Here is a 19210-nt window from a genome sequence, read left to right on the forward strand (position 1 = left end):
TGAGATTTCAATTTCATCATTCACCATGATGCTCTCTTCAGCATACAGCTGTTTCCAAACAGTGGTGTCAGAAATCGATAAAAAAGTTAAGTCTGGACATATTTCTGAATGCAGCAAAGCACTTACTCAGACTTTTGATTCAGCAAAGCACTTAAGCAAACCGTTAAATCCCATTGAAGACAATGACCTAAATTATTTGCTGAATCAGGGCCTAAGTGTGTTTATTTCAAATATTGCAAAACATTGCAAATCAAAATTGTGAAAGGATTTTCCCCACTTCTAGTCCCTATGGATTTAATGCACCAACTTAGTGATTTCATTGGAGTTTTGTCTCCTTATGCGAAGGCTGAATTTGACTTGAAAGCTTTGCTGAGTGCAAGATGATTGAAGACCTCAATAGTCTTCAGCTAATAAACTTGAGCACTAAAGTCTTTTGGAGCATTATTAATGACAGAACTATTGGGTTTTTTTAGCTTTATTACAGCTGGTACTCCATATTTTTTCTAATGTTTTCTTTTATTTTATACTTTTTTTTTTACATTAGCAAGGGAGGATTAATATTTTCTAATATTTTTTTTCTAAGGGTAGTACCATTAAGAATGGCTAGAGTTGCTGGGTTAGTGTAATTGTCATAACTTAACCCCCTTTTTTCCATACAAAGCATTTACCATCTGAAGTAGCAGACTGAAATACTGTAGTAACTCATAGATATTTAGAAGTACTTAACTATTGATACAGACATTATGTTAATGGATCACTGGAAATACCATTGGTTATTTCTTCTTCTGATTAGATGTAGATTTATTTTAAAAACAAATGAGGTTCAAAATTTTAGTGGATGAATGTTACCTTAAAACGAACACCACACCATGAAAAATAGCAAAGCAACATGATTCAGAGCAATACAAAGGAAAAAAAGTATTGTTCTTTTTTGAACATATATTGACTCTGAGGAAAATGCATTTATTTTTAATGACATATACCATAGCCATCATAAAATCTTGAATGGCCAGAGGGTAAAAAGGTGGAAGAGAATTACACTGGTTATTTAAAAAGAAAAAGTTGCTCCATTATCAATTAGATTATTTTCAGTCTGTTATAATTCTATAAAATTTCCACTGGCTCTTTAAAATTGCATGACCTGTGACTTTACTGTAAAGGTTTTAGATCTTAACTAGTAGCTTCAGGCCTCATTATTTATTGGGCTTGAAAAGTACAGTATACTGTCAAAGGTGAGAAAGTGAGGGGCTGAAATCTGATGCCTTCTTCCCTTCAGCCACCAGAAAAGGAAGGTGGCCTGCCTCGTCAGGTTGGCAACAAGACAGAATGTGGCCTGTTGGGATTTGTCCTGCAACTGAAGCAGGATTACCAGCCTGTTCGGAATCTAATCCCCGAGGAGAAACTCTATAAAGTATACACGTTTAACTCCGTGAGAAAGTCAATGAGCACTGTCGTTAAAATGCCAGATGGCAGTTTCCGAATGTACAGCAAAGGTGCTTCTGAAATTGTTCTGAAGAAGTAAGTGTACTGTGTCTCTTTGCCTTATTTATTGTGACTTGGAGTGATCCCACAGCACTAAAATATATGGACATTTTGCCACGGACTTCAGTGAGAATAGGATCAAGCCCTTCTTGTCTTGGTTTGAAGTTGGAAACTAAATAATAGTTCCAAGTAATAGATACTAACCTTATTGCAGGCATATAACATACATTTTAATGTGATTATTCTTTTATCCTTTTTTAAAGTAATCAGTTTTGCACAATTGTCCGAATGGACAATGTCGATGGTCATCTTTCCTGTCTTCTGTTAGCTGCCCAGGAATACTGCAGTTGGCATTTCTGTGCTCTCTCATCTTCTCCCTCCCCATTAGATTGTAAACATATGCACTTTTGAAATGTGCTTTTATTATGTAGGGATATAAATCTAAATGTCCTCTTGTTAGTTAACATGAACATATACCACACATTTGGATTAGCAAGATTTTTTTTTCAGTTTGTTTGTAACTTCTTCACTGATTATGGACCTAATGGAAATTACATAGTCTAACTGAAATGTCAGATATCTGCCCAACAATTGTTAAAATCATAGGTACATTCTCTTACCCAGCATTAGAATAATGAATCTGTTGATTTTGTTTGTGGATAGCACTAGAAATTAAAACTAACCAAAAAAAAAAGTGTGGTATTGGATGAAATGATCAGGTATAGTGTAAACCAGTAACCAAACAAATGCAATTCACATTCTTTTCTTACAGGTGTTCTAGAATCATTAATGCAACAGGTGAGATTCGTGTCTTCAGACCCCGTGACCGGGATGAGATGGTGAAGAAAGTGATTGAACCCATGGCCTGCGATGGACTGAGAACTATTTGCATTGCATATCGGGACTTCAGCAGCAACCCAGAACCAGACTGGGACAGTGAAAATGACATTTTAACTGACCTGACCTGCATTTGTGTAGTTGGTATTGAAGATCCAGTAAGGCCTGAGGTATGTCACACTTACAAGTTCAAGTGTCTACTATCTGATACTTAAGTGTCAATTAAAAGAACTGTATTGAAGTTGTTTATTTTTGTTTAATTTTCCAATTAGCACTGTCAAATTGGATGACACAAAAACTTAGGTGCAAACCCTATAACTGAGAAAAGGCCTTGATTGTTCAGTTGGCATTATTTAATTATAGCAAAAATAGGGTTTTATGAACTATTGCAAGAAAAAGGTGGCAACGTTTTCATTTTGTCTCAGTGGATACTTTAGAGGAAGTCAGATCAGAAAAGCTCCCCTTGTGAACTGTCACCTAGAAAATAAGGGAGAAACTTTGTGTTAGCTAATGTGTGATGGTCCAATATTGAAATTGTACGAGAAACAGAGATGGGTTCCCTTTGAGAAAATAAGTTGCAAGCATAAGTATGAATTGATATTTGCTTTCAACATAAAATAAATCTACTCTGGAGGAAGTTCTGTTTTCTGTAACAATAATGAATAGCCCTTTATTACTTTGGCACATCAGTGACTGTACTACAGTTGCAAATACTGGGTTGCCAGATGGCAAGTTTTTTTTAATATTATGTTTGGATGAAGAGAACATTTGTCAAGTGTCTTTGCCAGGGAGAGGTTAGCAACTGAAGAGTTAAAAATCCAAACCTAAAATTCACAGATGTTATTCTGCCACCATATGTAAAAAGTTGGTTAGAATCTTCACTCCTGTTGAAATCAATATTAGTGTTGTATGTGTGAAGTGTCTGCAGAATCATACTTTGTCTTTGGCTGATTTTAGCCTTTATTTGAAAGCTTAAAGAAAATAACTTTTTATATAAAAATAGTAGAACACAGTAAGAAATAGAGGCACTCTGATTTCATGATAATGAGAATAGTGTCCACTCCCTTTATGACTACAATGTAGGGGATAGGTTAGGGGATCATTGGTTTGTATCTGATATCTCTATATAGTGCTTGATTATTAATCACTAAAACAAATGCGGGGAGGATTATTCCCATTTTACAGTTGAGGAAACAGTATAACACAGAGGATAAAGCCAAGGTAAATTATAAATGCTAGGAGTAGAAATAAGGAATTCCCAGCTCCAAGTCACATACTCAGTCCATTAGATCACACTACTTCTGTGGTATAGAACGAATAACTCTAATTCACTTTGGGACCTGAGCATCCGTTACAAAGAGAATGGGATTTTGTGTTGAAGGCTGTGGCAGTCTGGTGGCAATGTCTCTCCTTCCTGCTCTTACATCCCATTTAATTTGCACGATAGATTTTTTTTGTAGGTTTCATAATCATTCTGTTTGAATCCTCCTTGCCTGGATATCATGTTGGCTGCAACATTGTACATGTTAGGAAATACTGTGTTGTGCTTTTTTTAATATAACATCAACTGTACACATTAGGCTGCTCTGAAGGACTATGTGTGAGTCCTATGTTTCCCTGAATGCTGCATAAAGCCAGTATTTTGTATTTCTGACTATAGTAAAGCTGTAGAAAAACCCACCTGTGTGATAAATGCCCTATTTCTGAAGTCATGTGATAAACTACTCACTCATGTGATAAAGAACATTTATTTTATCTAATACCACCTAAACTCTGGCCACTAATCCTTCTTCTGTCCCCAAACTAAACCTGAGATTCCAACTTAAAGCAATGTTGATTTTAAAACTAAAACAAAATCTTCCTGTTCTGTCATAAAATGTGGATTAGGTAGAAGCAAGGAGTCAAAATGTTCTTTTGTGACAGTTTAATGGATTTTATTGGGTTTCATTTTGGATGACCTCCATGACTCACTTATAGTTAATGCAGGAATCCTGAAAGTCATACATTTAAAACCTCTATAACATGGCTACTAATGTGTATTCTATTTATAATCTTGGGTTCTAATCACTTTAAAAGCTTATGAATCCCTGAGGGGGGAAAATAACAAAAAAAACCCCACCTTATTTATGGAGTGCAAATAATGAAAATTATTCATATGCCCTACTTCAGATAATGGGATTCTGTGTTCTGGAAGATCAGCTTCTGCTTAGCTGAAATGTTAAATCCTGATATAGTTGTCGCATTGGGATTAGAACTTGCATTTGTAGGTGCATTGATTCACCTTACTTCTTGTATATGCAGTATCATCTGTGCTTCAATTCAACTGAAAAGTTTGTTTTTACATTATACAGATGTTTCTCAGTGGTTTTAAGCACAGGTTTATTTCCATGAAGAGTATGCATGATTTCAATTCTTTTGTTATAATTCTGTTATAATTCTGTATATTCTGTTATTTTTACAATTGTAAAAAAATTATAAAAATTGCAGTCTCTCTAGGAGTCCCAGCTTTCCCCTCACTACCTACTTCAGTTTGTCTGCAACTAGGCCAGATTGTAAACTCTTAATTTATATTAAGTCTATCAGCCCCTGAATCTCAGGGTTTACAGTCTCCTTGTTTTCAGAGGCAGCTTGGCATGGAACTGTTGTCCTTCTGCTATCTCAGGTCTTGCTGCCTCCTCTTTCCTCTCTTGTCTCCCTCCTTTGTAGCTGGGCTTGTTTTCTTTATTGGTCACAGCTGTGGGTGCATGTCTCCACGATTGGCACTCCTGGCAGCTGCACAGAGGTGTGATCAGCCTTCCGCTCCTTTCTGCCTGTGCTCAGCCTGGGATTGTAAATCCCATTACCCCACCCCAAAAAAGATTCTGGCAGCACATCTGCCTGCAGGTGTGTAGTCCTCATCTTCCCTAATAGTCCTGGCAGAATGGAATCCAAAATGACTAAATATCTTAAGAGAAATCTTTGTTACACTGAAACACAGATCTTCCTTTTTCTTCTAAAAATAACTTTGGCAAAACAAGCTGCCTCCCCTGGAGTTAATAGCCATAAATTCTATGTCAGACACTGTCCCATAGGTGTTATTCTAATATGAACCATTTTTAAAATCAAAATATATAGGTTGGATCCTCAACTGTGCCGAATTAACATAATTCTATTTAAGTCAACAGAGCTATGCCAGTTTATACCTGCTAACCATCTGGTGCTATTTTCGAATGACTCACTGAAACATCTCTGATGTAAATAAAGGGGGGAGCTTTGCCAGTCCTCAAATTCATTTGCCTCATCCCTTCTTCCACATAGCTTAAATATTTTCCATTTTATTTAAATATTCTTTCAAGGTGTTTGTCCCTCTTTTGTAGGCATGCTGACTTCATGGTAATTTCATCAAACTCCTTTGTAGCCAAAAGTGATAAAATTGCTTTCTTTTTAATACTTTGTAACTAACCTGGAACTCATTCTGTCCATTGTTTTCTGTGTCCTCTCGTATTAAGGGGTTTGAATGTTGCAAAGAGACTGCAGTTTACCTCTGCCTAGTTAATATTTTGTTAGCTTATCTTTCTTGCTCAGAGCCAGACAAAAACAAAGGCAATTCCCTCACCGACTGTGTGGAGTAAATGTGAATTCAGTGTTTGTGTGTTGCTTTCTTTTCGTATCTCTGCAAGCACTAAAGTAGTGTCAAACAACTCTGGCTTTGATGCATTGTTTATTGATGTTCCCTTGGGGTACTTGTTTATTATAAGATCCGAATGGGTCCACTTGTTATGATGACGATGCAGGACCTGATTACTGAAAATAGCCCGTAAAGAAACAGCAGGTCATTATCAAAGGGATATATTACATATTTTTTCCATTCCATTATAGGTTTGGCAGCTTTTAGATGAAATGCAGTGCAGTCAGCATTAGACTTATAGTGTCGGTCACCAAATTGCTTATTTATTTTGTAATGAATTGGAGTTGTTTCTGATTTTAATTACTGCGGCTACGCATCTATAACAAGCTAAAACTTTACTTTAAAAAAATATTGCTCATTATCCTCATTACTGCTGACGTTGGAAACCATAATTTCATTGTTTAGTGGTATATTTAGTTGGCACTGTAATACAGAGCTCATTTCATCAACTTAAAAATTATTTACATTTCCTAAAATATCTCCCTTGTACCATTCTGCTAAGAGAATTGTGCTCACCCGGATGGTGTTTGTTGAAAATCTTTCTGTGCCTGCTTCAAAAAATTACTATGACCACTTTTTATTTAACTGAGGTTGGAGGTTAATTCCCTTTATGCAATTAAAAGATAGGGATAAAAATAGTGTGAAGTAGTCTGTATACTGCATGATCTTCTGAATCCAATGGCTAAAAAGATTTTCTTGAATGTTAATAAAATAGCCTATTCAACAGAATTTTTTTTTGGTCGTTTGTCTTGACCAAAACCATTTTGTTTTTTAGAGACTGTACTGAGCTCTTGGATTGCGATTCTCCACTGGTCTCCAAAATTTCATAGGATTTTGGTTTTAAAGGTTTTGGTTTGGCCCATTTCTATAAATTCGATAAAATAATATAGTCTTTGTGATAGGCTCTGGGGTTATTACACTTAAATTATAAATAGGAGACAACAATGTATATTTTCATAAATGAATTTTTAAATATTACAGTGGTTCTGTGCATTAGTGTTACTCATTACCAAAGTGCATATTACAAATGGATTTTTATTGTTTTTTTTTTCTTTAGAATGTGAAACTCTGGCAATTCTGTTTACAACTGAATTGCAAAAAAAGATTGGTTACCTTACGGTACTGGTGGCTCCTCAAGTTGTTCTCTCCAGGTGGATCACACTCTTGGTGTGCATGTGCCCCGTACATACAGGGTTGGAATCTTTTAGCAGCAGTGTCCATTGATGCATATGCTCTGCAGAGCCTCGAGGGCATAACAGTGGTCCCATAAAAATGGTCCCAGCTGCCACTCAGAATATTGAATAAAAATACTCTGTTGCAGTAGGGAAGGAGGGCAGATTGTGAATAAGGCTGGTTGCAATTTTTTTGATTAAATGTTTGGGGTTTTTTGGGTCAGAAAATGCCAATTTATCGAAACCAAAAATTTTAGTGGGAAAGGTTCTGTTTCAATGAATTTCCTGTTGAAACAGTTCAATTTTTTCGTTCAAAATGACTTTTCAGTTTGAAATATAAGTTAACATATTTTAAAAATAGAGAGGTTTAAAATAAAAAAAATCAAAATTATTGAAATGAAATGTTTTGAATTGACCGAATGCAAATATTTTTACAGATTTTTCAGTTCATGAAAATTTCAAGATTTTTGACTTTTCAGAATTCTGATTTTACCACTCCCAAGAAGAAATAAGTCTTGAGAAAAAGGAGTTGATCTAGCCTCTTCTTGCTTATTTATTAAATACATTGCTTACATTGCTGTGGTATGTCTGTTATGACGAGTGGTTTTTCCTTATAAGAGAGGTAGGAACAATTTGTATGTCAGACTTATCGCACCAAGTTCCAAAACATTTATCTCTTAATGGGAGTCTGAAGGGGGACATAGTCTGAGAGTCTGAAAATGATCAAGATGTGCTTCCTAGAGACATCTATTATCCGTGTCTTGCTGAAGGATGGGGAAATGAAAGGTAAGCTGTGACAAGCATTTTTTGCATCATCCCGCCAGTGAACAGGTGATAGGACTTGTTCGGGATCTGTTACCTGCAAATTCAGCCACCTCTGAAAGGGTCTGAGGTAAAGTTTGGCATATGATATTCTGAAAATACATGGTGCCACGGGTCCCAGTAACATGAGACACAGTGGGTGAGATGATTTTCCCAAAATTGAACAAATGTTGAGGTAAGGGTAAACATGAACAAACGGTCTCCTTAAATGGGCAGCTAAAAAAAAGGGGGGATGGGAAAGGGATAGAAAATAAAATGTAGAATATCTTATTGCCCTTATATAAATCCGTGGTATGCCCACATCTTGAATACTGCGTAGAGATGTGGTTTCCTCATCTCTAAAAAGATGTACTGGCATTAGAAAAGGTTCAGAAAAGGGCAACTAAAATGATTAGGGGTTTGGAAAGGGTCTCATATGAGGAGAGATTAAAGAGGCTAGGACTTTTCACCTTGGAAAAGAGAAGACTAAGGAAGGATATGATAGAAGTATATAAAATCATGAATGGTGTGGAGAAAGTGAATAAGGAAAAGTTATTTACTTGTTCCCATAATATAAGAACTAGGGGCCACCAAATGAAATTAATGGGCAGCAGGTTTAAAACAAATAAAAGGAAGTTTTTCTTCACACAGTGCACAGTCAACCTGTGGAACTCCTTGCCGAAGGAGGTTCTGAAGGCTAGGATTATAACAAGGTTTAAAAGAGAACTAGATAAATTAATGGAGGTTAAGTCTATTAATGGCTATTAGCCAGGATGGGTAAGGAATGGTGTCCCTAGTCTCTGTTTGTTGGAGGGTGGAGATAGATGGCAGGAGAGAGATCACTTGATCATTACCTGTTAGGTTCACTCCCTCTGGGGCACCTGGCATTAGCCACTCTTGGTAGATAGGATACTGGGCTGGATGGACCTTTGGTCTGACCCAGAATGGCCATTCATATGTTCTTTGGGGCAGTGGAGGGACTGAACAGGAGGATGTTGAATTGTTAACATATATCTGTTACCACAAAATATAAATATTTTTTGTGAGCTGGATGCATAGACATATTTACTTGAGCTAAATAAATCATGTCCTTCAAAAGATAACTTCTCCATCACCATCTGGACTTTTTGGGGAATGCCAGGCACAACCAACCACAGGGTTCTCTTCATTGTGACACCAGTAGCCGTTGATCTTGTGGCTGTGTCAGCACCAGCCAGTGCTGCTTGTAAAGTTGTTTGAGCAATTAAAGCATACAGGGAAGACTTAATGAACTGGGAAACGTAATCCCATTAAAGGTATTCATACTTGCTTAGAGAAGCCTGGATGGTTGGAGATTCTGACCTTTAAACTAGCCAGGAGTATATCTTCCTTCCAAAAGGAGCAAACTTTTTTGATTCCTTATCTTTTGTGATGGACTTTGGTGGAGCAGGATGTCTTGATTTTTCATTTGTAGCCATAAATTAACCAATAATCCTGGAACTGGGTGAATACAGAAATACTCAAAACCTTTTTTGAGGAACTTGTTATTGACAGTCCACTTGCTTCTATGTAGCAGAGATGGAAGGTGGGGGTCTGCCAAAGATATTTGATTGGGTCTAGAATTCCCCCATTAATAGGCATTACTAACATAACTGGGTATAAGATATCCAACAGTTTGTATGATTTTTTTTTCTTGGATTATTTCTAGTGTATCTGCCATCCTTTTAAGGATCTTTGAAGCTTTAAAATCACCTATCATAAATGGCACTGATGAAGTAACAGCTTCATCTGCTGAAGATGAAGAAAATTCCAACGGAGTCAAAGGATCTCCCTGCTAATCAAAGTATCACCCCCTCACTTTGTATTTCTTGGCCCTGTGCCCACACATCTTCCCTTTGGGATGACTGAACCACTCTTTGAGGTTCCCTGGTGGTGGAGATTTACCCATAGACATAGGGTGACTGATAGTATAGTGGGCAGAATGTGAATAAGGGCCAGTATGGCAGTGAATGAAACCCATAAGAGTATCACGAGGCATCAAAGAGGGGCCAAACCTGAGAGGAGCTGTGACCCTGTACACCAGGCTGCCACTCCTGGAGCAAAAACCCGGGTCCAGCCCTGTGGGACAGGAGCTGCTGCTGCAGGGCGAGTGTGGGCTTGGCTCGCTCTGCAAGGCACATCCTTGCCCCCCGGGTCTCTCTTCCTCACCAGGTCAGAGCTAAGATTGTGGTGCCATGGCAGACGGTGCTGCTTGCAGGTTGGTGGCAGTTTAGTATAGTGCACCCATTGAGTCAGGAGAGTGCGATCCATGTGGACAGATACCCAAAGAAGAACTTTATATATAGTGATGTAAGCACCATGTTCTGGTGGTCTGTTGAGCTGTGATAATCACTGTTGCTTTATGTAACTATTTGCCATTTGCTCAGGCTAATTTAATGTGAGCTAATGATTCGACATGCTTTGATTCTGATCTGTCAAGGCCAAGCTGTCGTGACTAGGATGAGTGCAGTCAGACTTACTGGTTGAAACAGGAGTCGGGAGTCAAGCTGAGTCAGGTTACTGGTAGATCAGGGGCTGAGGTGGGCCAGAGGGTGAACCAAGAATCAGGCATCAGGAGGTGAAGCAGGCCGGGGGCAGGCTTAATTTGTAATGAAAGAGGTGCTGGGGATTTTGCAATTAGGTGCTGGGGCTCAAACAATTTTTTTATTTTCATAACTGACATGGCAAGCCCAGAGGTGTTGGGGCTGTGAACTGCCAAGCCCTGGCACAAATTAAGCACTGGAGTCGTGCTACCAGTAGGTCAGAGTCCAGGACAGGCCAGAAAGCAAACAGAGAGTCAGATGTGACAAGTTAGGTCACAGAGACCCCCTTGGGACTGCCACCTGATGTGCTGAGACTACCTCTGAGCCCGTTTTCCCTGGCAGCTTTGGACTTCAGTGCCCTGTCTCATTGAGCCAGACATACTAGCCTGCTGAAAACACAGACTCAGCTCTGAACCACATCCCCCTAAAGCTGCAGGCTTAACTGAAAACAGCTTAAGTAGTGCTCCAGTCTCCAGCACCCAGATACCCAGTTCCCAATGGAGTCTAAACCCCAAATAAATCTGTTACACTCTGTCTATAGCTTATACAGGGTAAGCTCATAAATTGTTTACCCTCTATAACACTGATAGAGAGAGATGCACAGCTGTTCGCTCCCCCAGGTATTAATTACTTGTTCTGGGTTACTTGTCAAGTAAAAAATGATTCTGTTAAATATAAAAGTAGGATTTAAGTAGGCTCCAAGTAATAACAGACAGAACAAAGTAAGTTACCAAGCAAAATAAAACAAAAACACGCAAGTCTAAGCCTAATACAGTAGAAAACAAAATGTAGGTAAATCTCACCCTCAGAGATGTTCCAAAAAGCTTCTTTCACAGACTAGACTCCTTTCTAGTCTGGGTCCAGCAATCACTCACACTCCCATAGTTACTGTCCTCTGTTCCAGTTTCTTTCAGGCATCTCTTTGGGGTGGAGATGCCATCTTCTGAGCCAGCTGAAGACAAAATGGAGGAGTTTCAAGGGCCTTCCAGTCTCTCTGTTGTGGGTAGAAACCCCTTTGTTCTCCTATATAAAATCCCCTCAGCTAGATGGAGTTTGCAGTCACCTTGGCAAGTCACATATCTATGAATGATTCAGTTTTTTTGCAGGCCGACGTCATTGTTTACATGTTAGTTTGAACATTCCCAGGAAGGCTCAGATGTGGATTGGTATCTCCCAAAGTCCATTGCTAGTTAAGTACTCCAATTACTTGAATCACCCCTTCATACTATGTTGACCAAATCTGATTTATGTGCTCCCTACAGCAAACACTTTAAATACAAGCATTGAGCCAAAGCTCATAAATGATACATGCATAGAAATAGGATGAATATATTTAGTAGATCTGAACCTTTGCAGAGATATGTTACATGGCATATCTAGCATAAAACATATTTCAGTTATGTCATATTTACACTCATAAGCATATTTCTATAAAGCATTATAAGGGCAGCGTCACAACAGGTATCAGAAGGCAAGAAGGGTCAGGCTACCAGGAGATCAGGGTGGTGTACTAGGTTATAGACAGCAATCAAATAGCAAAGTTGAGGACAAACCAGGGTTGGAAGCCATAGTCTGTTGCAAGCAGGGTCAGGAGCAAAGATGGGCAGGCAGTCGGTGGTGTTCCTCAGACAGCTCCCCTTCCAGGTTTCCTGGTTTATGTACTGGCATCAGTAGCATAGCTCGGGGGAGCGGCCACTCCTCGACTGAGCAAGTGGTGCCTTGTCAATTTCCTGGTGCTTTTGTACTCATCCGGGGGATCAATTCAAAAAAAAAAAGCCACCCACTGCAAAGCTTTTATTTTACTCACTTGGTGGCTCTCTGGGTCTTCGGCAGCACTTCTGTGGTGGGACCTTCACTCGCTCCGGGTCTTTGGCAGCGGGACCTTCAGTGCCACCGAAGACACCCAGAGTGAGTGAAGGGCCCGCCGCCGAAGACCCGGAGCTCCGCCGGGTGAGTAAAAGCACCACAGCAGGTGGTGCCTTTTTTTTTGTTGTTGTTGCTCCCCCTGTTCCCTCCACATGGCTACCCCACTGACTGTCATCAGCCAATCAAGAGACTGTGAGGGGCTCCCACTCAGGTCCTGCTGGGCAGTACTACCTGCCAAGCACAGCCTCACATGATCTTCCTAGCTGCCTTGATCCTCCTAGCCTGTATGTTCTGTGATGATGCGGAGGCATTGGTGGCCCAGAACTCCCTTGGTCCCAGGTTCTAGCTCAGTGGGTTCTAACACAAGCTCTTTTCAAGGGCGGGGAATAGATAATTTTAACTTGACATAGCACAATACAATATTCTGATAGTTCTTTCTCATTTGAATTCTATCATCTTATAATTTTGAAGCCAAACACAAAAGCAATGTTCTTCATGAAACTTTATATTGTCATAGTCTATTTTATATAATTTCTATAACAGTTCTGTTATCATTCATGCAATTAGCCTGATATGCTTGCATCAGATGGTGAAAAATTTTCTTCTACTCCAACTGTGTAAGTGAATCTTTCAAGCCATGTCATGCACATAGTGATATTGCTTCTATATCGTGACATTAAACATTTCCTGTCCATTAAAAATAACATTTCTATAAAATTCTATAAAATCTAAAATAATTTATTAGATGAGTCTGTCATTTTCTATGAAATATTGCAGAGTAGAATTGAGCAAACCTCTTTTGCTAAACAAACTAGCAGATTATTTACCCTCTTCACATCTATCATATTTTACTATTATTTTATTTTATAATGAATTATAAGTCCAATAAATCTGCAAGTATATGAAAATAGTATGTCTTATTAACATATTGTTAAGAAAATAGCATTTTAAGTTAGTTTAACCATTTTTAGGATTCTATTATTGTATGATGGACTCAAGGAATGGGTTGCAATGTGATTTGACAGTTATGTTTTAAATGATCTGAAAACTCTCATTTTATCTGACTGTTCTTAGTGTGTTTTTGTGAGAAGACTGTTTCTGCTCTCCTATCTCATGGGGAATTATGAGCCTGAAGTAAAAAATGAGTAGTGATGCTAACAATGAGGTCAACTCTGATGTCTATTTAACAGATCAAAGAAAATGAAGTCAGAAAAACATGTTATTTCCAAACAATTATTTAACTAATTAACTGAATTCCTCACAATTAAATGTTGAAATGTGTTGTAACATTTTCCATATGTTCATTTCAAAGCATTCAGTAAAATTTACGTCCTTTCAAAATTTCACCAAGCATTTGCCAAAAAAGCATTTGCCATTTTTTCCAATCCATTTTTTAATTTTAATATGGTACTAACAATGGAGTAATGAGTCATTTAAAAATTGTATTCATAGACTCATAGATTCTAGGGTCAGAAGGAATCAATGTGATCATCTAGTCCGACCCCCTGCACAAAGCAGGCCACAGAACCCTGCCCATTCACTTCTATAACAAACCCTTAACCTATGTCTGAGTTATTGAGGTCTTCAAATTGTGGTTTGAAGACCTCAAGCTGCAGAGAATCCACCAGCAAGTGACCCATGCCCCACGCTGCAGAGAAAGGCGAAAAACCTCCAGGGCCTCTGCCAATCTGCCCCGGAGGAAAATTCCTTCCTGACCCCAAATATGGCGATCAGCTAAACCCTGAGCATGTGGGCAAGACTCACCAGCCAGCATTCAGAAGTCCATAACTAAAAACTCTCAGAAGTCCATAACTCATTGTAAAACAAGTTGCCACAATGTCTTGGAACAGAGAGTATTTCAGGAAAACAAAACTGCAAAAAACATGTTCTTCTGGGATAGCTCCTTAGGAAGGAAATAGCTGACTTTTAGTTAAAGGGTAATTAGGTGACAGAATTTGCCATTACAGCCCCAAATTCCCATATTTGTTGTTTCTAGCAGGGACTCCATTAATTTAGCAGAACAAAACTGACAGTATCATGTAAAGATATCACTGCCCGTCAAGAAGAGCTCTATGTAAGCTTGAAAGCTTGTCTGTCTCACCAACAGAAGTTGGTCCAATAAAAGATATTACCTCACCCACCTTGTCACTGCACCTTAAAGCATTTTAGAGGACCATCCTGTGGGAGGAAAAGACAGAAGAGTGAAGAATATTACTATAAATGTGCCTTTTAATTAGGTTAATATTAGTGGAAGTCATGATTTATCTTGCAAGAAATGGCAAATCGTGGAGCTGTGATAAAAATAATGAAAAGTCATAACTCTGGCAACTTGTTCAGGTATTTGTTTTAAAATTAAATGACATTTTAGAGGGAAAGCCTCTTTTCCTAAGATCAGAACTGGCTCCAGCTTTTTTGCCGCTCCAAACAGCGAAGCAGGGGAAAGAAAAAAACGGAGATAAAGCCACAGTCGGCGGCACTTCGGCGGCAGCTCTGCCATGCTGCCTCATTCTTCAGCAGCAATTCAGCGGCGGGTCCTTTGCTCCGAGAGGGACTGAGGGACCCGCTGCCAACTTGCTGCCAAAGACCCAAATATGCTGCCTCTTTCCATTGGCCGCCCCAACCACCTGCTTCCTTTGCTGATGCCTAGAGACAGCCCTGCCTAAGATGCTCCTGGGAGTTAGCACAGGTGGAAAAATAGCCTCTACTACTTTTGCAGACCTAACCTTATGGATTGCTACAGTTTATTCATGTGCAACAGTGGTGTTCAACCTCTGCAGTGCCGAACGTGTCCCATTGGCGCCTTTCTTGGAGGGTTTGAGAGCTATGCCTATTATAAATATAAATATATAAATATATAAAGTCTACTTGTGGTTGCATTACCCTCAATAATAAATAGAAATTGTTTGGATGAATTCAGCAGCAATAAAATCTAGTTATTGATCAACTTTGTCTTTCTCTCTTGCCTGAGAGCTAGTAGGCAGGGACCTGGTTCTGAGTGTTTTATACTTTTATATGTAGGTTCACCCACTCGAAAATTCTCTTATTTACCCATACTGGTTAATTCTCACACACTTCTATATCTTCACCCCAAGCTGTGCCATACATCTTTTATGTATTCTTGGGTTAGGTTTTGTACTTGATGTTACATTTAGAAATATTCAAGAAGGCAAGCAACTAAAACAGTGTCTTGTACCTGTAGAAAGCTGTCTCTGAATTTTGAGACAACCTCCCTGAGCCATGGTTAATGAATCTTATTCACACGCCAATTTCTCACCCAACTTTTACCAACTTTTGTGTCATATCTCAGTTTGGCCCATTGTTTGTCAACAGATTCAGATAGAGATTGCTGCATCAGGCTACTTTACGCTTACATCCAGAAAGCTTTCCATACATTCATAGATGCTAGTAACTTGATTTTTTGTAAATGTAAGCTTAGGTACTGTGGAAACAAATTGGAGATGTCTGTTTCTACTGCCCACTCAGTCTGCCAACGTAGTCTCTTACCTACATAAATAAATAAATAAACTATGAGCAGTATTTTAAGTCTACACAGAGTTAAACTAGATACCGCCCACCAGCTGTCCAAAAATAAGAATTGAGAAAATAGCATTATATCTTTCCTTAGATATTATTTTGATGTGCACATGAAACTAGGTTCTGCCTCCATGAACTTGCTTAATAGAACTGGCATTTCAAATAGAATCCTTCATTTTCTCTTCTTCACACTGGGACTATCCTTTTCCTCCTTTGTGCCCCATATTCTACTTCTGGCTTTCAAACTGTCATCTCAATCTCTCACATCCAGTAAGTGAGAGAGTCACGTTGTTCAAAACTGCTGCTAAGGTCATTTTAAATTTACAAGCAGGACATATGCAGTATAACAAAACCTAGCAACTCAGTCAATCACTTGGGAGCCACCTACGCAAGTTGCAGATTGCTTATGAGCTTAATTGGCGCTATTTTCCAGTGCTACCGTATCTTTAGGTTGACCAAAAGAGGTTTCCAGCCCAGACTCAAAGGGGGAGGTGGGAATGCTACTTGTAGGTCATAGATACATAGGTCATAGGCAGATAAACTTCATTCTTTTTTTCTTGCCTGTTAATGGTATTACTTTATTTGTACAGACTGAGAGCTGTTCTGTAAACAGCAGATATTCTTGTCATATCCTAAAGGTGGGTTGGTTTACTTAGGGCCCGTGAAAAGCTCCGTTTCATTACTCTTATAGCCCAGCTTTTATTTTAGTGTTCTGCATTTTGGCTCACCTAGTTATGGCCTCTGGTTTATCAGGTAAATGGAAGAGAGAAGAACAGCACAAATGACCACATGAGCTGTCACACCCGCCAAGTGATCATCTCTCTGAATTCCTTTAGAAGCATTAGGCTTATTTCTAATTCTACCTTGTTAGTGAATGTCGTTACTTTTTTGCAAGGAAAAATGTCTCTGTAATGATGTAAATGTCAAAGTGTCCCATACTTGTTGCTATACAGGAAGGTGAAAACCCTTGCAATGCACGTAACCAATTGTGCAATGTTGAATGTGATGGAAAAATTCCTTCCCAGCCCCTTTTGTTATCGGTTTGTGTACTGAAGCATGAGATTGGATTATCCTCTTAGTTTACATTGACTTCTAGGGTGTTCTTATTTCTACAGTAAAGTTAGAGCATAGGAAATAGCATTGGATTTTCAATGATAAATAGTAATGCAGATAGAAAATGAATGCCCTGCATACTAACCAGTAGATATCAGAAGATGGATATGTATTCAATCTCAATGATGTTAGTGCACTATCTATTGACTAAAATGATCTGTGCCGATAACACACAAAATACTTGAAATGCAAACTGAATTTTTTTTAACTCACAATCTTTGATCTATCATTTTCTGTTGTATTTCTTTTACTAGAAAAGCAGTGGGATTATATAGATATGCTTGTTAATATTGCTCACTAAATAATTTTAGACATAATTTTAGTCGCAACAGAATGTCATTATCAGCAGCTCAGCTGGAGGCATGACAGTTGTTTACAAATAAGCAGTCATCAGTGTTTATGATAATTTATTCTAATATAGGTTATATGTTATGCCGTATGGATTGGAGGAGTTAGAGAACATGGATGCAGTGTCTAACATAGCATAACAATCAGGAAAGTTCAGGCCATTCATAGTTATTTTAGGCAACTACGTGACCTTCAAAATGTTTGTAGGTGCAGTTTTGATCAGCACCCAAAAATTCAGATGTGCATCAAAGTTGTGCTCATCTTTTGGGATTTCCCTTTACAGCTACCAAACCTATCTTCCTCTCTACCCAGATGAGTCTCACTTTGTTTAGCATGAGGCGTCTCTTCATTGTTTTGTATCTGCCTGTTGTATCTGCTTGTGGGGTCGGGAAGTTCAGTTGTCAATTGCTGTCTTGTAGGTCTCCATATTCAGGTGGACTCCAGGGTCCTCATTTCCCTTCTCTGTCTTAAGGGAAATTAAGGGAATCATGGGAATTAGTAAGGAAGGAAAAGCTCTGTTGAAGGCACTTCCTTTTGTGATAGTCATAGCATATACTGTTTAAGTATCAGCAGAACTTTCTTTTAAGTACTGTGAATTCATTTCTCAGAACTTATTTATCCTGGAGAAAATTTTCACATTCTTAAATAAGGACGATAGCAGGAGAGTACAGGACACAGAGGAAACATTATAAATACTTTTTTTTTCTGATGCTTAGCTCAACAAATTGCTGTTCTGTTTGTCTCACGGTCCCAACTGTACCTTGAATGGCTTCTTAGTGAAACATACTATATTGTAGGAGAAAGCAATATGATATAAAACACAGCATGGCCAAAATGTTTATTCCTTGGCTCCTTTTAACTTTTGAAATACAATATCATATAGTGAGCTATGGAGAATTTATGTGAAATCTCCTCTTTTTGTTCTGTGTTTATACAGCACCTAGCACAATGTGGTCCTGGTCCATGATTAAGTCTTGTAAGCACTATAGTAATACAATTAATAAATAATAATTAGGCAGAGTGCTTTTAATAATATTGAAATCAACCATGGTGAGCTAATGAATGCCATTTGCCAGAAACTTGGTTCACCATTTTGCATATTCCTCAATTATTAACATGATATGCTATAGGGTACCTATTTACTTATAATATCCTGGAAGCTTATAAGGTGATGTAAATAAGTTTTTCTTCCTACATCGACAGTATTATCTATTTGGGTGCATATGCCAGTTTGAGTTCCAAATGACTCTTGATGCCTTTAGAGAATCTCATTGAAATGAACATTTAGATCAGAAAGAAGATAATTTTGGGGTGTGCAGGAAAAGCTTATGCTGTGTCTTTTCATATTTTATTGTAACAAGGCATCATGGGGTGTGCACTGTTGTCCAGAAGTTGGGCATTTTGATTGTGCTGTGAAACAGGAAGCAAAATACATATTCTATTGGCTACTTGAGAGATTTGATTCTGAGGTAAGCCTGTGTGTCCTGGAATGACATATCACCATTATAAACCACATCTGCATTATTATTAGGGCTGTCAAACGATTAAAAAATTAATTACACGATTAATCGCACTGTTAATAATAGAATGCCACTTATCTAAATATTTTTGGACATTTTCTACATTTTCAAATATATTAATTTCAGTTAGCACACAGGATACTAAGTGTACAGTGCTCTCATTATATTTATTTTTATTACAAATGTTTGCATTGTAAAAAACAAAAGAAACAGTATCTTTCAGTTCACCTAATACAAGTACTGTAGTGCAATCTTTTTATCATGAAAGTGGAACTTACAAATGTAGATTTTTTTGTTACATCACTGCAC

The 19210-nt window shown here is 38.3% G+C and overlaps 1 protein-coding gene across 1 annotated transcript in view; it reads left to right on the plus strand.

The window, feature by feature from the left end:
- The window catches only part of ATP2B2 (ATPase plasma membrane Ca2+ transporting 2), a 438931-nt gene that overhangs the window by 351252 nt on the left and 68469 nt on the right, over positions 1–19210 (plus strand). The window contains 2 exon segments of the mRNA XM_030569615.1: positions 1277–1518; positions 2255–2489. Coding sequence (XP_030425475.1) covers positions 1277–1518; positions 2255–2489 — 477 coding nt within the window.

This window comes from Gopherus evgoodei, chromosome 7 (genome assembly GCF_007399415.2).
Source record: "Gopherus evgoodei ecotype Sinaloan lineage chromosome 7, rGopEvg1_v1.p, whole genome shotgun sequence".
Taxonomy (NCBI): Eukaryota; Metazoa; Chordata; order Testudines; family Testudinidae; genus Gopherus; species Gopherus evgoodei.